Source organism: Geotrypetes seraphini, chromosome 3, assembly GCF_902459505.1.
Source record: "Geotrypetes seraphini chromosome 3, aGeoSer1.1, whole genome shotgun sequence".
Taxonomy (NCBI): Eukaryota; Metazoa; Chordata; class Amphibia; order Gymnophiona; family Dermophiidae; genus Geotrypetes; species Geotrypetes seraphini.
Window position 1 is genome coordinate 309,316,534 of NC_047086.1, and position 22,021 is coordinate 309,338,554.

The 22,021-nt window shown below is 42.8% G+C and overlaps 1 protein-coding gene across 3 annotated transcripts in view; it reads right to left on the reverse strand.

Annotated features, from left to right (window-relative positions):
- The window catches only part of MACROD2 (mono-ADP ribosylhydrolase 2), a 1,978,548-nt gene that overhangs the window by 1,446,074 nt on the left and 510,453 nt on the right, over positions 1–22,021 (reverse strand). For all 3 annotated transcript variants that reach the window (XM_033936388.1, XM_033936386.1, XM_033936387.1), the window contains one exon: positions 2,879–2,995. In XM_033936388.1, the coding sequence (XP_033792279.1) occupies positions 2,879–2,995 (117 nt within the window). The remainder of the gene's footprint in view (positions 1–2,878; positions 2,996–22,021) is intronic.

Genomic DNA, 22,021 nt, shown 5'->3' on the forward strand with positions numbered 1-22,021 from the left:
GGCGGACCCGCTATGCCTAAGGCCTGATTGGTCCAGGCTTCTAGAGCCTGGGCCAATCAGGCCTTAGATTTAGCGGGGATGGGCCGGGAAGGGGGCGGGCCCGTCTCATTTCCACGAGGCGGGCCCATCGGCTGGATGGCAGCAAGACCCATCCAGCCGACCAACATGTAAAGGTTAGTTGGGGGAGGGAGGTTAGTTTTTTTTTTGGGGGGGGGGTTGTTGGGCTTTCCGGCAGGAGGATTGGGCATCCTCCTGCTGGCGATACCAGTTTGGGGGGGAGGGGGGCTCCAGGGGGGTTCCGGCAGGAGGCTTGGGCATCCTCCTGTTGGCGATGGGACAGGCTGCCGCGACCGCTATACATATTGCAGCAGGGAGATCCCTTGCTGCCATAAGTATAGCGGCCGCTTCTAATTTAACCCGATTCTCTAACTGGCATCTATACCATGGACGCCGGTTACAGAATCGGGGTTTAGTGTAGGACCGATTCTGTATAGGATACCTCTCCTGGGCGTCCTATACAGAATCAGGGCCTATATGCTGGTCGCCCTCTTTATCTTTCTAGGTTCTTATACCCTACACTCCTTCACATCAGTTGAGGTCCATCAATGCAAATCGTTTGGTTCTTCCAAGTCCACATCTAGTGCATTTTGAATCAACTAGAAAAGTTGCATTCTTTTTTTAGCCCCCAAATCTTGGAATGACCTGAGCTAATCAGATCTCACTGACAGGAAAGTAAGGTTACCTATTGCTCAGCTGTTCATGGCTCCAAAGTGGCGATCAAGATGAGCCGGCAGGGAGAGCAGGGGCTGCCTGCTTAGCTATAGTTTTATTTTGTTTTGGGAAGAGTGCAGCTGTTGTGTGAGTGCACAACACACACACAACAGCTAAAATATTCCATGGAAATGGGAGGTGGTGTCCCTTTCATGCATAACAAGGAAAGCTTATTAGAATACTAATGAACTCCTTAATAGAGTTTTTGGTGGCTGCTACGAGGATCAGTAGCAGCCACAGAGAACCTTTTTGAACATCAGGATGAGATTTTCCATGCCAGTAAGGCTGCTTTAACGAGTCTTACTGGCATGGAAACCTTTTGAGCATCAGGGCCTCAGTCCACTGCTATTAAGCGTGTGCACTGAGCCCACAATATCAAACATATCACCCATCTGTTATTGTCTGAATGCTTCATCTCGCCTTTCATATTCAATTCAAAATCCAGTTACTTTTTTTCACAGTTTGCTTCCCTTCTGCCCCAGCTTACATCAGACTAGATGGGCCATTTGGCCTTTATCTGCCATCATGTTTCTGTGTTTCCTTATCCCCTATACCCATAGCCATTCCCACCATTCTTCCAATAGCAGTCTTCCTCCACTCTCTGTTTAACCATTTCCAAGAAAACCACCTTCAGATATCTCAGATGAAAGCTCTGGAACACAGTACCTCCCCACATCACACTTGAGTCTTCCCTTACTAGATTTCAACACATCTCTCCCAAGAGGCTTTCTGTTGATTTCCAGTCCTCTCCAGTTTTCTCCTCCTGCTTCTTTCTCTCATTCTCCTCCCTACCTTGCCTATACATATTTTTGTACTGTAAACCATGTAAATGTCACATCTGTGGCCATAAGCGTTATATCAAGTTTCTGAAAACAGGTAAAATAAATAAAAAATATCTGTCACTTACTCCCTCCCAGGATGCTCCTTTTACAACGAGAATAAATTGAGGACACTTCCTTACTTTTAATACTATTCCTAGCCACAGCTTCATGAAGCAGGTTGCATTCTCTCTAGATTGGTTCTTCATGATGAATCGTCTTTGATTTGCTCCCTACACCTACGAGTGGCCACTGAAAAGTTCTCAATCCAACCAACACAGGTGGGGCAGTCTCCATCGAGGGCTATATACTTTTTTCATTCTGTATTTTTCTGATGGAATGAAAAAAGTGGAAAATCACTGGACTAAGGTTATAGCCCTCGATGAAGATTGCCCCCCCCCCCCCAACTTTGTTGGTTGGGCTGAGAACTTTTCAGCAGCCCCTTGTATGTAAACCCTGTAGCTTCCATGCTATCCCATGCTTGGATAAATTACATTTGCACTTCTGCTGATTTTCAGTATTTGACCATTTTCTGCATATAAACCTGCTCTGCTACTCCTGATCTTATCTTGTATTTTAATCACTCTATTGCCTGCTGATATGGTCTTGTTCTTGATCAGCAAGACTTTCCTGCTGGGTCTGACCATAGTGATCTATGCCTGCTTCCTCCTTCCATCTGCCATGAGGAGAACAACTCCAGCTTTTACTCCAGATCCTGGCAGCCTACAAGTATTAGAGGGTTCAACTTGAAGAGAAAAGAAACTGTTGTAGGTGAAAACACACAATCTAGATCTAGAATCCATGCTGTTCCTCATGGTGTTTGACCCAGCCACGACAGTACCTTTTAAAAACCATCCAAAAAGAACTATTGACAGGTATACACATAATTATAAAAGATGCCATCATAATTTGTCATAATTGAAGAATCTGGCTGGAAGTCACAGTAGAAAAGCGAAGTATTTCAAAAAATTTTCCTTATATCTGTAGAGGTTATTTTTACTGTGTCAAAATGAGACATGCTAGTTAATTTCTACTGTTGCTATCTGTGTTACAATGATATTCTACGAATAATTAGAAGACCTTCACTATGCTAGTTTTGCAACCTTCAAATACATTACATTTACTGAAAAAAAAAATTAAAAATCAATTTTCATAATAATGGAAGCAGATATTTCATCATACATGATAATTTACTATTGGCCACTAAGTGCATGATCTAAAAAGGGAACTTTAAATGAAACATTTATGTGCTGACAAAAATTGGTTCTTGTATATCACTGTTTACTCACACTTTGCTGGCAGGTTATACCCACAGGTGATTTTAGCTTGCCCAGTTGCACAGCCAATCAATGTACGACATTCAGCAAATAGGCAGGCACCAGCAGCTCTATGTATACAGCCATCAACTGAAGAAAAAAAAGCAAATATACCTCTTACACATATATGTAAATGAAGAATGGTTTACCTTTCTGAATTTAGCTTTAAAAGTTGGAGAATAAAGTAGGTAGAACATGAAACAAATAAAGTGCATTTAGGGATAATTTTTATAATACCATGGATGCATAGAAGGTGGCATATGCCCTTTTCTAATGTAGGCTTGGGAAATTTCAACAGAAAGGAGGTAATTCTACAAGGGATCTTCAAAAAGTTTCCATACTTTTATTTTTGAAACACTATTAAATATCTCAAAAACAAATTACATCAATTTTCCACATAATCACTCTGTTTTTTGTAATTGCCTAATCACATGACATGCCCTCTTACCACTTCTCCCACCCCAACTATTTCCCACGAAAACTTTTTGAAGTGTGAAAACTTTTTGAAGAAACCTCGTATAAGTTAGGCAGCTTATATGTGAATATATGATAGCATTCTAGTCCTTTATATACGTATGTAAACACTCACATTTGTAAATGACAATAATCTGCCTTTGCAAGTAAATGTTCACACAGGTAGAGTCTGGTTGGAACATAGGCAGAGCACACATTTACACAGATAGGAATAAATTCTATATATGGCACCAAAAACTCAGCACCAAAAAAACAAGTGTTAAGTGATATTCTATAAATGGTGCTCTGGATTTTTTTCTGTGTTCCTCCTACTTCACTGTGAGTTCTACTGCCACCTGCAGTTAGTACCCAAGCATACTAGAGCTTCAGTCGGATATGTGAAGAACAAAGAGGGGACACCCCAACAATACAATACAACTGTTCTGCTTTAACATAAAACAATAACATGAAATGAACTAGCAATAGCCAATAGAAGCATCAAAGGAGCTCAGGTAATACCCTGGAGATGTTAAACATATTATACAGAATTCTGCAAGGCCCAAAGGGCTGATTGGCATCCAAGATGCAACTTGGAAAAGCATTAACAGACTGAAATAGTAGGCAGGCGCAGGAAGGACAAGGCATGAGTCTAGAATGACACATCCATCTACTGGAAAATATATTATCAAGGTAAGGACATAATCTCTTTTTCCAGCACAAAAGGTATGTCATTCTAGATAAGTGGGACATACAAAAGCAGTCCAAGAAATCCAGGATGGACTGACAGTACCAGCTAGAGAGTTGTGTGGGGACAGAAATCCCGTCCGTCCCCACCCATCCCTGCCAGAATCCCCTCCGTCCCTGCCTGTCCCCACCAGAATTCCCTCCATCCTCGCCCGTCCCCATGAGGAATCCCATCCATCCCCACCTGACCTCACAAGGAATCTCCTCTGTCCCTGCCCGTCTCCCCATAAAAGTTACTTGTGTCCATAACAAGCAGCAATTACTTCTGACAGTTTTGATTTTTTTTTAAGTCTTAGTTTATTTAAACCAACAATAAAATACAATATAAACAAATAACAGTGAACAGAAATAAGAGATGCATACATCAACAGAAAGAATTAGAATAGATATTAGGTCATATGACTTTAGGGTCGACCATTTCTTGTTAAAAAAAATAAGAGAGTTGGATTTCTTGGCAATTATAAAGTTCATATCTGTAGAGCAAACAAATCTGGCATAGGTAACTTGTGAAAGGTCCTTCCAAGATCCACAAATGGTTTTTAATGCAACAATGAGTAAAGAATCAAACAATACAGCATCAAAATCATTTAAAGCAGAATTGAGAGAGGCACTTTTTAGGACAATGGTTGCATAAGAAAAATGTGCCAAAACTGAACTGAAAATCCCAAAACAAAATCAGCAATTGGTGGCATAACCATGATAGGGGGCTGGGCCTCCCACTTTGAGCTTAGCCCCCTCAAAATGAACATCTCCCTTGCTGTAGCTGGATGGACATTTTGTTTTTCCATCATCTTGGTCCCAGTTTCTGCTTTTATCTATCTTCTACTAATTCTCTTTCCAGGCCTCAGGAACCCCGATTCCATCCCAGCAGGAGTCCCGTGAGCCTGGGGAGGATTCCCTCAGGAGACTTGTAATCTTAGGGAGGATCCCTGCGAGAGTCCCATAGGCCTGGGGGGGTTCCCTGCAGGACTCCCATAGACCTGTGGGGGATCCCCGCAATCCCTGTTCCCGTGCATACCTCTAGAACCAACCTGCAACACGGAGGAACCAAATGCAGAGTCCTCACGTGCCGCAACATCCACCTTGCATAACTAAAAATCTGAAATTCAGATCTCCTCCAATTCACCTCATAGGCTGTAACAGCCTTACTCTCTGTGACCTGTGCTGAACATGTGCTGCAGCTTGTCTCAGCTCTTTATAGTAGCTGGAAAGGAGAAGAATCACTGCCTCAAGCTAGGAATACCTCTTCAACACTGATTTTCGGGCTGCCAGCCAGGCACAGAGCCTGACCCTACCCCCACCCTGCACACTGACGGATGCACATACAGAAGGGAGGGAGGCTAAAAATGCAGCTCGGCACCCTGCAAAATACCTCTGAGCCTCCTAAGGGTGTCCCACAGCCTGCCCTCGAACCCCTGCAAGGCAGTAGGTAAGCAATAAATGTGGAAGTAAGCCTTGAAGACGTAAGCAGGCAGTTAGAAAAATTAAAAACTGACAAATCACCGGGCCTGGACGGAATCCACCCAAGGGTTCTGAAAGAACTAAAGGAGGAAATAGCAGAACTACTACAACAAGTTTGCAATCTATTCCTGAAAACAGGCGTGACCCCGGAGGATTGAAAGATAGCCAATGTTACGCCCATCTTTAAGAAGGGATCCAGAGGTGACCCGGGGAACTACAGATCAGTAAGTCTGACCTCGGTTCCAGGGAAAATGGCGGAAGAGCTGATAAGACAGCATCGATGAGCATTTTGAAAGAAATAAACTTCTAATCACAAGCCAACATGGTTTCTGCAAGGGGAGATTGTGCTAATGAACTTACTGCACTTCTTCGAAGGAATTAACAAACAGATGGACAAAGGGGACCCCATAGACATCGTATATTTAGATTTCCAAAAAGCCTTTGACAAGGTACCCCATGAACGCCTACTTCGGAAACTGAAGAACCATGGGGTGAAAGGAGACGTACATAGATGGATCAGAAACTGGTTGGTGGGTAGGAAGCAGAGGGTAGGAGTAAAGAGCCACTACTCGGACTGGAGGAGGGTCACGAGTGGTGCTCCGCAGGGGTCGGTGCTTGGTCCGCTGCTTCTCAATATATTTATAAATGATATAGAAACAGGGACGAAGTGCGAAATAATAAAATTTGCAGATGACACCAAACTATTTAGTGGTGCTTGGACTAAAGAGGACTGCGAGGAATTACAAAGGGACTTGAACAAACTAGGGGAGTGGGCGACGAGATGGCAGATGAAGTTCAATGTAGAGAAATGTAAAGTATTGCATTTAGGAAGCAGAAACCCGAGGTACAGCTATACAATGGGAGGGATGTTATTGAGCAAGAGTACCCAGGAAAGGGACTTGGGGGTAATAGTGGACAAGATAAGGAAGCCGACGGCACAGTGCGCAGCAGCCGCTAAGAGAGCGAATAGAATGCTAGGTATAATTAAGAAGGGTATTACAACCAGAACGAAAGAAGTTATCCTGCCGTTGTATTGGGTGATGGTGCGTCCGCATCAGGAGTACTGCATCCAATATTGGTCGCCCTACCTTAAGAAGGATATGGCGGTATTCGAGAGGGTTCAAAGAAGAGCGACACTGAGAGACTGGAGAAACTGGGGCTCTCTTCCCTGGAGAAGAGGAGAATTAGAAGGGACATGATAGAGACTTACAAGATCATGAAGGGCATAGAGAAAGTAGAGAGGGACAGATTTTCAAACTTTCAAAAATCACAAGAATGAGAGGGCATTCAGAAAAGTTGGAAGGGGACAGATTCAAAACCAATGCTAGGAAGTTTTTCTTCATCCAACGGGTGGTGGACACCTGGAATGCGCTTCCAGAAGGCGTGATAGAACAGAGTACGGTATTAGGGTTCAAGAAGGAATTGGACAGTTTTCTGAAGGAAAAGGGGATAGAGGGATATAGATAGAGGACTACTACACAAGTCCTGGACCTGTTGGGCCGCCACGCGAGCAGACTGCTGGGCACGATGGACCTCTGATCTGACCCAGCAGAGGCACTTCTTATGTTCTTATGTTATGTTCTTATGTGGGGACGGCCCAAAGCTCCAAAAATACTTGTACAGGCTGGCTAACAGGTACCACCATGGATTGGCCTGTAATGGTTACTGTGGATGGGCAGACTAAATGGGCCATTTGGCCTTCATGTTTCCATGTTTCTATGAGATGTTGCTGATGATGTAATGCTGTACTATCTGTTGATGTTTTTAATAAATATAAGATAAAATAAGAATGTTGGAACATAAATCCAACATTACACATAGTTCAACATTGCAAGACATTTAAATGTTCATTTGAAGATCTGTGGTATTTTGTGATTGATAAAGAACTGGTATATATGAATGGGGATGATAAGAGTGAAAATATCTGTGTGAGGGCATCTGATATAGTAGGTGCCATCTTGTTTACAGTGAGGGAGGTGATTGAACAGTGAGTGTCTTTGGAATGTGAGCTGTGATTTTTGTATCACTGTGTATTCTAATATAAATATTTTATATTTCAGGACAGAGCTATAAATACACTGTATGGCAAAGGAGTTTTGCTCTGCTTGAGCAAAAGGCTAGAAAGGCTGGGGCTCTTCACCCTGGAGAAGCGAAGACTCAGAGGAGACATGATAGAGACTTACAAGATCATGAAGGGCATAGAGAAGGTAGAAAAGGACAGCCTATTGGGAACTACAAGAACAAGGGGGCACTCGGAGAAATTGAAAGGGGACAGGTTTAGAACCAATGCTAGGAAATTTTTCTTCACTCAGAGGGTGGTGGACATCTGGAATACGCTTCCGGAGGGTGTGTTAGGACAGAGTACATCAAGGGGATTCAAAGAGGGATTGGACAAGTTCCTGAAGGATACGGGGTTGGAGGGATATAGATAGAGGTAGAGATAGAATCATGGAAGAGTATAGTTAGAAGAAAAATAGGGACTAAAGGGTTTTAGACAAAGGATCACTTACAGGTCATGGACCTGATGGGCCGCCGCGGGAACGGACTGCTGGGCGCGATGGACCCCTGGTCTGACCCAGCAGAGGCAACTTCTTATGTTCGTAACATATTTTAGTGAAGAATGTGTTTAGATGTGAATCTGAAATTTAAAATGCACTAAAAGAAGTATTTGGGAAAAATTATTTTGAAGAAAACAGTGTTTTTCAATGAGACCAAGGAAAGATACTGGGACCTGTAACAGAAAGATAAGGTTGAGGTATTTATTAAGGTCGCTGAGGTCTCCTTTTCTCTCTCCTATATAATTGTTCTACTGTATTTATGAATTACATCACAGTTTGCTATGTGCTTTGAGGAAGTTTGTGGTTCACAGTCTTAGCACCTTTATCACTTTTTTGGAAGGAAAAGCTTGACAACCCATCTTAAAGATGGTCCTACCAAGAGTATACTACAAAAGTCTGTCATGAAATATTACGTCCCTTGAGCAAAGGCCAACTTAAGATCAAGAAGATCCTTGCTTAGTAATGTCGGGGATACAGACTGCAAATCTCAAGTGCCCGTGGCCAGTTACCAGAACTAATCTTGGTTACTTAGCCACAGGCACTTGAGATTTGCAGTCTGTATCCCCGACATTACTAAAGCAAGGATCTTCTTGATCTTAAGTTGGCCTTTGCTCAAGGGACTTTAGTAGATATACTAGTGATTAGATAGGATGAAATATTATGTGCCTGAAGTATGCATAATTTTGAAAGTCAGCATTATGACTTTAAATTTAACCTTGTTCTCTACTGGCAGCCAGTGCAATTTGCAAAATGCTGAGCAATTAAGATTGTGTAGCTTAAGGCTCAGTAGAATCCAAGCAGATGTATTTTGTACACATTGCTACATACATACCTTCTACTTAAGTAAGCCTAATTAAAGTGAATTACAATAGTCCAGCCTCCCCATAACCAACAAATAGACCATTATCACAAGGAGGTCATTATTCAGGTATGGGTATAAATTATGGCTAACTCCTAGTTTTGAGAAAAAAAAAATACAAGCTTAAACTATGTTATGTTCAAAATACCTAAACCAATGGTTCTCAAACCCGTCCTGGGGGAACTCCAGCCAGTCAGGTTTTCGGACATCTGCAATAAATATTCATGAGTTATATTTACATTTGCATGCAATAGAGGCAGTTTATGTAAATCTAACTCATGAATATTCATTATGGGTGATCTGAAAACCTGACTGGCTGGAGTTCCCTCAGGACAGATTGGGAACTACTGGCCCAAAACAGTCATACCCATCAATGGCTTCAACCTACAAGACATATGTTTATGTTTATTACAAACTTGTTATATCACCTTCTCTGAAGGATGCAGTGTACATAAAAATCACAAGGTAAAATTAAAAGTTTGAAAGGAACTACAAAACCAGATAGGATAGATAATAATCAGCAGAGACAAACAATCCAATTCTTTGCTTCAGGGTCACTGAGAGGGTCCATCCTAGGAGCGGGAGGCAAAAGCCATACCACAAAGATGGTTCTTTAGTTAAGATTTGAAATTTTTGAAGAACTGCTCTCTACGAAGGTCTGCGATGGTTCAGTTGAGAAGTCTGTTTTGGATTAAATAGTAACTCATTTTTTACACTGCAATGTCTGTATGCGCTTCTAGGCTTGATGGTAAAAAATGGCTTACTGTTTAATCCCCAAAAGACATACAGTATGTCTTGTAGGTTGAGGCCATTGATGGGTGTGACTGTTTAGGAAGAAGAGAGAATCAGTGTTCTACAATTATTTCATTTGTTCTAAGTAGTTAAAACTTCAAGTATTTAAAAAGGTGACTAATTGCATTTGCATTTGTGACTAATAATGCCTGCAGCATTCTGATAGTTCTCTGATATATTTCATTTCTGCTGGGACCTCTCTTGATTTATTCATAGCATTTATGTTTCCTTATCGGTTCACAGATCAAAGACAAGTAACTAAATGCCTCCTTTAAATTTCATGTGCCATCATTAAGTGTTCAACACTGCCCCTGGGCTAAGGCAATTGAGTATGCCTTGCTGAGACACAGCATTTGCACACAATTTATCACATTTATTCATTTTTTAAAATGCATATGAAATAAAGGTCAATTTTTTAACATCTATTGTTTGACTTTTTATAGGCTTGCAACAACTTTCATAGGCACATGTACCAAATAATGAGAAAACTAAATCATTAAGAATCTTGAGTTTACACAGGTATTTTGTAACAACAGACATTCATCCACAAAACAATTATCCATGAATATTTACCCCCTCTTTTACGAAGGTGCGCTAACCGATTTAGTGCACGCAAACTAATTTAGTGCGCACAAACTAATTTAGCGCGCGCTAAATCGGTAAGCGCACCTTAATAAAAGGGGGGTTAGTGTGTGTGTGTGTGGAGGGGTAGTTATCAATGTGGTCTCTTGTTAAGCTATGTTATTTTACCACTAACTCATGCTAGTTTAACACAGATCCCATTTTATTCAATGAGACCTAGTTACTAATACCCTTATTTAAAAGTAAAATAACCTGACTTAATGGCAGCCCATGTTGATAATTTCCTTCCTTATCCAGCTAGCAGTTTCCAGATTATGGCCCCAGTTTGAAGCAGTAACTGTCAAAGTAATGCATTATGCCTGTCTGATAGTGGTTACCATACACCAAACTGCATGTTGAGCCAACAGATTCTGTAAATGGCATGGAAATTTCCACAAGCAAATTGAATACTATCCTGAGATGCACATGCAACTAAATTGTCTAATGAGCCAATTAGTGACAATAATTGGCTGCTAACAATTATTGACATTAATTGGCAACAATTTGGATTTGCATGTGCATCTTGCTAAATGCTATTCTACTGTATAAAGATCTACATGCAAATATTTTATTGCACAGCTCAAAAGGAGGCGTGACCATTGAAGGGGCATGAGTAGGTTAGGGTGTTCAGTAAATATGCACACAGTATTACTGAATACTGGGAACTGTCACACAACTATCCCCTGCTCAGGCCGGCAGGCAGTTTAGCCGTGTTTTATGCTGACCTGTCGGCTTGGCTTCCCCAGGAAAGAGGAAGGCCTTTCAGGTAAAACAGACCTAGGCTCCTGCCTAGTCTGCCCAGGCCACACTGAGATACGTTTGCCAATAAAGGGAGACACAACCCAGGTATGGTCAAATTCTCATTCTTAGGCATTATTTGATAGGAGGTCTGAACACCATCAGCCACCCTTAGAACATGCATAAGTCAGGCAAGAAGTAAAAATAGATCATACATTTGTTAGAATGGCCTAAAGTCCAGGTATGGCAAACACTTGCATTCCCCTGGGCTTTCTCTGCTTTAAAGATAGTCCTCTTCACCAGGGTTCAAATAAACAGTAATGCCATGAAAATAAATTCCAAAATAATGAAAGCAAAAACTGCATAAACATAGCAGGCAAGTAAAGTAGCAAACTTTGGAAACATAGTCACACAAGCTCCCCAGTTAATCTTACAGGGTAAAGTGTTCAGTTCCCAGCTCTGACTCCATTCAGAGCTCTGCCATTCAATAGAGCTTATCAGCATCAGCTGAGCTTTTCAGCCCAATAAGCACAGCACGGCTTTAGATAAGCTGTTAGTTTTTCAGAGGCTTTATCACAGTGGCTTCACAAGATAAGAGATACAGTTTCTTTAGCAAACAAAATCTCCGGGCAGTCTCAGAGCACAACTAGAGGTTTTCCTTCTCTCCCTAATCAGTGACACCTGGTCTCTGGTTACAGAGAGCCAGCACAAAAACGCAGCTAGGTGAGACAGTTTCCTTGATTCCCTTTAGCTAATGGACTAACCTCCATTCCCTCTGGGTTACAGTTGGCATCTAGAAGCAATTCAGTTGTGTCCATTGCCTCAGCTCTCGCCAGGTTCTTAGTAGCTGGGCTCAAGCTAGGAAAGTCCTCCACCATATCCACGTCTCACTGCTGTGGGGCTGAGGAGAGAGACTCTCTCCCCTCACCTTCCTGCTTGCTCTGCTGCTCGTGCCTTTCTGTTTCTCTGTTCTCTGTGCCTCCGTCCCTGCCTTCCCCTGTCCTGTGATTTAGGGCTCTGCTTTTACGTGTGTCATAGCCCCACCTCTCTCTCCTAGGAGCAGGGGAGTTGGGCTGGAAATCCCTAGGAAAATAACTCTGGTTTCTCCTAGGCTGAAAATGTGAAACCCTTGCAGGACTAGATCTCCACTGCTCAGTAAAAGTCCTAACAGGCTTCCTGATGTATTCCTTCTGGTATGGCACACTCTGCTGGATATTCTTAGGCTCATACCCTTCCTGCTCTACCTCACTGTCTGAGGGGTAATCAGCCATTTCTATATCCTTACTTTTAACCTGATCAGCTCTCCTGACCAGGGACCATGCTCTGCTTTTATCCATTACAGGGACAAAGCTGGCCATGGGTTTGTCACAGAACCCATGCCTAAATTATGCGCCAGGATTTAAACCAACTAGTGTAAATCCTTGCACCCAAAATTTGTTGCAGAAATCAGCTCTACCTGCTTATTCTATAAACAGTGTCCAACTCAGAAAAATATTTATAAAATAGCACTCCATGTGAATTTGTTTTGGTGGTGTTTTTGGAGCACCATTTACTGAATCTAGTCCTAACTGCCTAAAACACTTTAGTAAAAGGGTCCATAGTATAGTACCTGCTCCCCTCTGAAGGTATTACAAACTTTTTAAAAAATTTCAGTTTCACATGATGAACTGAATGATCTTTTTAATCATGAGGTGTGAATAACTACATGTATTTTTTGATAGAGTTGTTATATTCACATATAGCAGGGTATCTTGGATTACTCAAGCCTTCATAAAGTAGACACAATATATCCAGCTATGTATCTTGACAGTTAAGGCACTTAGTGATAAAATTACTCTCATGCAAAATAGTTTTATAAAAGGGGAATCACACACCAAAGTATCAAGATGATAGCACACACGTTTATTGTAGACACAAATCTTGATTGTAGATACATAGCAATACAATCTATCCTTTCCTCAGGAGTCCAGTCTTCAAAACATCAAATCAAGCACATTTGAGACATTCTTTTTTTTTAGCATATCTTAACAGTGTACAGATATCACATTGTGCTTGATTTGATGTTTTGAAGATTGTGCTCCTGAAGAAGGCATAGATTACATTTCTTTTTATCTACAATCGAGTTTTGAGTCTACAATAAATTTGTGTGTAACCATCTTGATACTGTGCTGTTTGATCCTATTTTGTTTTGTGTCTCTGACTTTTGGTATGGGTAATTTTGTCCATCTTTGCTTATTATCATAGTTTTATAAAAACCTATGAGGGGCATAATCGAAAGGGACGTCTAAGTCTGTTTACGTCCATCTCACAAGTCGTCCAAAGTTATAAAGAACCTAAGACACATTTTCAAAAGATACGTCCAACTTTTTTTTACTTTCAAAAAATCGTCTAATTATACGTCCTGCCGATCCGAGCGTCCAAGCCGCTAAATCATCCATCTTTATACCACATTTCCGTTCAACTTTCCATCTAAGTCCAAAATGCCTAGAATAAGCCCTGTTGGACGTGGCAGGGGTCTGCAAAGTGATGGACTGCACACCCAGACATGCCACCTAAATAGTGAGGTATCTTACAGGGCACTGCTGTGAACTTCACAAAAAGGATGCCATGGATTCTCCTCACTACACCTGCCTTATAGGTGACGGTGAGCCCCCAAACCACCTCCAGAATCCCCTAGACCCACTTATCTACCACCCCAATAGCCCTTATGGCTGAAGGAGCCACTTATATGCCAGTAAAAAAGGGTTTTGGGGGTGTATAGGGGAGTGCACATGTTTAAGTATCAATGCAGTGATTACAGGGGCTTATGGGCATGGGTCCTCTTCTCTATGGGTCTCTAACCCACCCCCAAGATGACTTAAGCTGCCTCTGGGCTGAATGACTAGGCTTTCCTAAGCCAGGCGGCCAGGTAATAATGGTTTGGAGGCTGAAATTTAAAGCTGTGAATAAAATTTGGGGATGGGGGGTGGGGGGGTTAGTGATCACTGGGGTAGTATGTGGGGGGTCTGTGTTATGTGTTTGCAGTGCTTATCTTGTGAGTTTAGATGGGTTTTGTTAACTTAGAACATGTTTTACATGGTCTAAGTCACAACGTCCAAGTTCCATCTAGGCTCTGTTAAACTTTCGGTTATACATGCTGTACGACTAAGTCTAAGCTGGCCCTTGTCCCGCTCAACTCCCGCCCTCGACACGCCTCCCAGAACGCCCCATTTAGCTTTTGACGTTGAGCGGCACTAAGAAGGCCTAGGTCGTTTTTAAATACGTCCAAAACCCGGTTTTATTATCGGCGCTTGGACGTTTTTGAGAAATGTTCGTCCAAGTGCCGACTTAGGCCGGTTTATGGATATTTTTCTCTTTCGATTATGAGCCCCTATGTGAATTTAAAAAGTACCTATTTTATTCCCCGCTTTATAAAAGCACACAAAAACAAATTTTAAAAAAATTAGAATATAAAAATGAAAATATCAAGAAATCCTTCAACCTAATTTCAATGGAACCTCATATTTGAAGCTACTATAGGCAGTTTCACCCTCACATGCTTCTGTTGTAAGATTACCAGACCAAATTAGCATCCAAGGTTTTTATTTCAATAAAATGGCAGAGAAGAATAATGAATATAGACTATGCTGTTAACAATTTATCATAAGATTACACTCTAAGGCAGGGGTGCCCAACGCGTCGATCGCGATCGACCAGTAGCTCAGGAAGGCAACTCGAGTCGATCGCACTCGTGTTGCCGTCCTGATCTACGGGCCAATCAGCCTTCCTCTCCAATGTTCTCCCTAGGGCCTTTTAGCTGGGCGGTCCGCCCAGCTGTCATCTGCCGCTGCTGAACATTAAAAAAAAAAACCCCAAAAACCGGCTTGCAGATTTCAGCCCGTAGCGAACTTATGCTCCGGGCTCTAACGTGCTTCTCTTCTCTTCCCTCCGAAACCGGAAGTTATGTCCGGGGGGGGGCGGGGGGAGAAGGGAAGCCGGCACGCACATGTTGAGAGCCCTGAAGCAAGCGTTCGCTACGGGCTAATGCGGGAGACAGGTTAGTGAAGCTTTTGCTCTTCTTCCTGCCGGGTCCTGCCTACTTTCTGTTTCCGCGAAGGCAGGACCCGGCAGCACTTCCCCCAATAGGTTGATCACGATCTTGGGCTGATCAGCCTTCCTCTTCCCGACAGCAGAATTGACGTCGGCAAGAGGAATGCTGGTTGGCCGAAGCAGGGAGAGCTTGGGGCCTGTTATTGGTGGCGTTTGGGTCCTGGTCCCCGATGGTAATGGCAGTGGCAGTGGCTTGGGGGAGGGCAGGGAGAAAGAAAGAAAAAGGGCAGGCAGGGAGACAGAAGGAAAGAAGAAAAACAGAAAAAAATGAAAGGGAGGCAGAGAGAAAGAAAGGGCAGGGAAGAGGAAGGAAAAGTTGGGGGGAAGGAATGAGGTCTGGAGGAAAAGAAGCATACAGGCTAAAAGAAGGGAAGAAAGATTGTATGCACAGTCAGAAGAAGAAAGTGCAACCAGAGACTCATGAAATCACCAGACAAGGTAGGGAAAATGATTTTATTTTAAATTTAGTGATCAAAATGTGTCTGAATTTATATCTGCTGTCTATATTTTACACTGTGGTCCCCTTTTACTAAACCGCAATAGCGGTTTTTAGCACAAGGAGCCTATGAGTGTCGAGAGCAGCGCTGGGCATTCAGCGCAGCTCCCAGCGCTTAAAAACTGCTATCGTGGTTTAGTAAAAAGGGAGGGGGTATATTTGTCTATTTTTGTATGGTTGTTACTGAGGTGATAGTGCTTAGAGTCATCTGCTTTGACCTCTTTGAAAAACCCTGGAATAGGAATGATGATTAACATTTTCTATGCATACAGTGTGCTTTGTGTTTTTTTTTAATTTTATTGTTGGTAGATCATTTTGACTTGGTCATTTAAAAAGTAGCTCGCAAGCCCAAAAAGTGTGGGCACCCCTGCTCTAAGGCATACCAGGTGCTCTAAATATGATCATGTCAGTGACATTTTGCATCACCTCTATTATTTGAAAAATCAATTTTTGGAGATTAAAAGAAAAAAAATTTCTAATCTTGGCACTTGTACTACCATTCATGCAGGCAATTCAATCTTTTTATTAAATAATCATATACCAAATTATTTAATGGAGAAATTTTGGCTGAAGCTCATTTATTAAATTTATAACAGTACAACTCCTTACAAATGAATAACTTGACCCAGACAGCCATATTATAACTTTACCTTGTACTTCCCTCAAGGCTAGTCAGTGACGACTGGTTATAGGAAGTTTAGCCTCCCACATTTCACTCTCCACATTCTACCCCAGGTACATTTCAGCATCAGAATTTTCACCCTCATACATTTTGCTCCCAGGATCTTTTACCCCCCAACATTCACTGTAGTACTAAATTGCAATATCATAATCATTAAGCATTATCATCATTACCGTTTTTATTAGCCTTGTCATTTGAATATGCCACTCAAGTAAATTTTTATGGGTACACTGCTTTTTTTCAAATCTTTTGCTATTTTGTAATATTTTTTATCTATTCATAGTAAGGCCACAATGAAATTTCTTTTCATCAAAAAGTCTAAAATCAAGTTTAAAAATCGTAAAAATAAAAAATGCATAGCAAACACAAAACAATCAAGTAAAATGGCACAAGAGAAGCACACAAATCAAAATGAGCCAGCACTGAAAAAATAAAAAACCTTTGTTCACAGGTTACATTGGAATATTCAAATGAACATTCACTTTCAAATGGGAGGTTGATGCTGTTCACTTGACCCAGCATCAACCTCCCATTTGAAAGTGCTTGCTCATTTGAATATGCCATTGTAATCTTTTCTCACTTGACCAGCATTAACCTCTCATTTTGCAAGTATTTATTTACCTGAAATGCTATATAAAGAGGTTCGGTATCACAACAAATCATCCAACATCTACAGCAATTAGCTTCATCTAACTATGAATTAATTTATCTCTAAACTTGGAAAAAAGAAGCTTGTCTATGAGAATCATATCTACCTGTTTTCTAAACGAACAGTTGATGACGTCTTTGCCATCTGGGCGTTTGAAAACTATCAGCTTGCAAGGCGCATGTTTGGACCAGAGGAATCGATGGTGATGTTGTCAATCCCAACCATGCAGCACAGGCAGCAAGAGGTGAACCAACCCTACTCATCAATGAAGTAACCGCTAGGGCAAGGACAACACAGAAGACTCCACAGCAGATACTTACAGAAGTTGTTTTAAAGGCCCATGCCAATATTGGAGCGCTTCTACCAAGAAAAGATTAATTGAAGAGAATGATTCAATCAGCAAGATGACTTGGGAGCATGCCAAGGCTGCCTTAAACCATTGATGAACTTGTTGTCTCTCAGTAGTTCCAAGAGATTAAGTCAATACTGGGACAGTAATGATCATGATATTGCAATTCAGTACAGCAGTGCACGTTGGGGGCAGAAGATCCCGGGAGCGAAATGTGTGGGGATGAAAATGCCAGGGGCAAAATGTACCTGGGGCGAAATTTGGGGGGGTGAAACTTCCGGATGCTGTGACAACATAGCCCAAAAGCCCAACATCACTTTCAACACAGTCACATAAAATATCTAATTAATTAAAGTGAGCCTTATGGTGATGCCAAGACCCCAAACCAACAGCACTGTCTCTTTCTAAATTCCTTGCCCATTTAGCCACCTGGGTTAATGCCCCCTTACCCACAAGCTGTAATCTCCACCTCAGCCCCACCCACATGAACCAAAACCTCATCACACTGCTGCAGAATCCATCCAACCACAAATATGCTACTCTTCACATCAAATCATTCACTTCATCAGACACCTCTCTTCCTCCGTGAAAAGGGGACAGGGAGGGCAAGAGTCTGTCGAAAGCTTTACCCATGCAGTTAGTTTCTCACCCAACCCCATTGATTTCATCTTGTTTAATAGTCTACGGTGTGGGACACTGTCGAAAGCTTTACTGAAATCCAAGTATACTATGTCCAGAGCCTCTCCTGAGTCTAGTTTTCCTGTCACCCAATCAAAGAAGCTTATAAGATTAGATTGGCATGACCTGCCTCTTGTGAACCCTGTCAACATGGATTCACAAGAGGCAGGTCATGCCAATCTAATCTTATAAGCTTCTTTGATTGGGTGACAGGAAAACTAGACTCAGGAGAGGCTCTGGACATAGTATACTTGGATTTCAGTAAAGCTTTCGACAGTGTCCCACACCGTAGACTATTAAACAAGATGAAATCAATGGGGTTGGGTGAGAAACTAACTGCATGGGTCAATGATTGGCTGAGTGGAAGACTTCAGAGGGTGGTGGTCAACGGCACCCTCTCTGAGACTTCGGAGGTGACTAGCGGAGTGCCGCAGGGCTCAGTCCTGGGACCATCCCTTTTTAACATATTCATAAGAGACCTAACCCGGGGGCTTCAGGGTAAAGTATCACTGTTTGCCGATGATGCCAAACTGTGTAACATAGTAAGTGAAAGCAACCTCAAGGACAATATGACGCAGGATCTGATCACGCTGGAAAACTGGTCCTCGACATGGCAGCTGGGCTTCAACGCTAATAAATGTAAGGTCATGCATCTCGGCAGCGGAAATCCATGCAGAACATACTCCTTGAATGGAGAAACGCTAGCTAGGACGTCAGAGGAACGGGACTTGGGGGTAATCATCAGTGCAGACATGAAAGCTGCTAAACAAGTAGAGAAGGCCTCATCTAAGGCAAGGCAAATGATGGGATGTATCAATCGAAGCTTTGTCAGCCGCAAACCTGAAGTCATAATGCCACTCTACAGAACCATGGTGAGACCTCATCTGGAATACTGTGTGCAATTCTGGAGGCCACATTACCGGAAAGATGTGCTTCGAGCTGAATCGGTCCAGCGGATGGCCACCAGGATGGTCGCCGGACTCAAGGGTCTCTCATACGAAGAAAGACTGGGCAAACTGCAGCTCTATATCCTGGAGGAGCGCAGAGAACGGGGCGACATGATTGAGACATTTAAGTACGTCACTGGTCGCGTCGAGATGGAAAACGATATATTCTTTCCCAAGGGACCCTCGGTCACAAGGGGGCACCCCCTCAAACTCAGAGGGGGGAAATTTAGTGGTGACACAAGGAAGTATTTCTTCACGGAAAGGGTGGTAGATCACTGGAACAAACTTCCGGTGCAGGTGATCAAGGCCACCAGCGTGCTTGATTTTAAGAATAAATGGGACATACATGTGGGATCCCTACGAGGGTCAAGTTAAGGAACTGGGTCACTAGCACTCAATGGGGTGGGTCAATAGAGTGGGCAGACTTGATGGGCTGTGGCCCTTTTCTGCCGTCATCTTTCTATGTTTCTATGTTTCTATGAGTCAACCAACACACTTTTTTCCTCCCAACTAGCCAACAGTATCTATCACTTCCTCTCCCTTTTCCCATACACCTCACAATGCCCGCCAAAACTGCCCTTCAGTTCTTCAACCCTTCCCCCACCTTTTCACCCATCAATCACTCTCCTCCATTTATTCCACTGCCTCATTTTTCTCTATTAGCCTACTTATCCATCTTCTTCACACACACACACACACACACACAATCCACAATTTCACCTCACTCCTATTATTCCTCTCCTCCATACACCCCGCGCACCCATACCCCCACCTCACCACAAATCCAGTCCTGCCTTCTCTATACTCAGACAAGGTTAAAAGCCCACTGCCAATGACAGTGAGCTTCTCTAACCTTGGCACTCGTAATACCATTCATGCAGGAAATTCAATCTTTTGATTAAATACTCATACTCCAAATTCTTTAATAGGGAAATTTTGGCCATAGCTCATTTATTAAATTTATAACAACAACAATACAACTCCTTACAACTGATTTTAAGAACATCTTTTAAATAACTTGACCCAGACAGCCATTATGTACAGTGGCGTACCAAGGAGGGGGGTGGTCCGCCATGGGTGCAGTCTTAAGGGGGAGGGTGCACAGCCGGCCAGGTCCCCTTACCTTCGTGACGCTTCCCCCTCACCCGACCGACTGACAACAGGCCCGGTCCGACAAACCTCCCTGCCCTGTGGCCGCGAGTCTAAATTACCTTCTTACAGCAGCTAGAGCATTGAAGCTGCGTGTGGCTACCGTAAAGGTCATCTCTGATGCAACCGGAAGTTGCATCAGAGATGACCTTTACGGCAGCCATACGCAACTACAATGCTCCGGCTGCTGTAAGAAGATAATTTAGACTCACGGCCACAGGACAGAGAGGTTTGTTGGACCGGGCCTGTTGTCGGTTGGTCGGGCGGGCGGGGGAAGCACCACGAAGGTAAGGGACAGGGAGGGAGGAAAGGTGGAGTGGAGAGGAAAAGATGCTTAAGGGAATTGGGTAAAACAGAGGGGGGAGGATGCTGAAAGGACATGGGGAAGACAGAGGGGAGAGAAGGACGCTGAGAGCACATGGGGAAGACAGAGGGGGGAGAAGGACGCTGAAAGCACTTAGGGAAGACAGAGGGGGGAGAAGGATGCTGAAAGCACATGGTGAAGACAGAGGGGGAGAAGGATGCTGAAAGGACATGGGGAAGACGGGGGAGAAGGACGCTGAAAGGACATGGGGAAGACAGAGGGGGGAGAAGGATGCTGAAAACACATGGGGAAGACAAAGGGGGAGAAGGACGCTAAAAGGAAATGGAGAAGAGAGAGTGGGGAGAAGACCCTGAAGGGAAAAGGGGAAGAGAATGGGGAGAAGACGCTGAAGGGAAATGGGGAAGAGAGAGTGGGGATAAGACGCTGGCAGGGAAGAAGACAGAGATGCCAGACTATGGGGGGAGTAGAGGGAAGAAGATGGGCCAGACCAATTTGGAAGGGGGGAAAAAGGGAGAGGCACAGTAACAGAGCAATTGGAAGACGCAGAGAGAAGAGAGACAGTGGATGGAAAATAGCACCACTTCAAATAGGAAACAACAAACTCTTATAATGCCCCAGTAAAATTACGAGATCATGAGAAATTAGCAAGTGCACTAAATGCTTTATGGACACACATGATCTCCCATAACCCGCACAAAAGTGAATTGATGATAGGATAGTAAGACCTTAATCTAGACAGATGCAGGAAATAAATTGAGAAGGAAGATGAGGGAAGAAACAGAAAGGGAAGGGAGATGAGAGAGTGAAATGCCAGATGATGGGGGTTGTGGGAGAGGGAAGGGAAGGACAGGAGAGAGATGCCAGACCATTGGAAGAGGGGAGGGAAGGGAAGAAGATGGATGCCAAACCAATGGGGATGAAGGGAGAGATGGAAGGGGGAGGCATACAGTTTCTGGAAGGGACTTAGAAGGAGAGAAGATGCCATATAGAAGGGGAAGAGAGGGCAGAAAATGGATGGAAGGAAGAGAGAGACAAGAAGATGAGGAAAGCAGAAACCAAAGAAGACAAAGGTAGAAAAAAAAATTATATTTATTTTTTTGCTTTAGGATAAAGTAGTATTATAGCTGTGTTGATAAATATTTATAAATAGAAAATGGAATTAAGGTGATCCTTTTATTGGACTAATTGTAATATATTTTTGACTACTTCAGAGACCAAACCCCCCTTCCTCAGGTCATGATAGGATACTGTAACAGCAGTATACTATACTGACCTGAGAAAAGAGGTTCTGGCCTCTGAAAGCTAATTGAAAAATGTATTAGTCCAATAAAATGGTACAGTATTATCTTATTTTCCATTTTTGTTTCTTCCCCCACCTCTCTTTTGCCCCTTTTATGAAGCTGTATTAGGCTTTTTTTATCACCAGCTGCGACGCTATTAGCTCCGACGCACATAGGAATTCTTTGAGCATCACGCAGCTTCATAAAAGGTGTGTGTGTGGGGGGGGGGTATTTAATTTGTAAAGT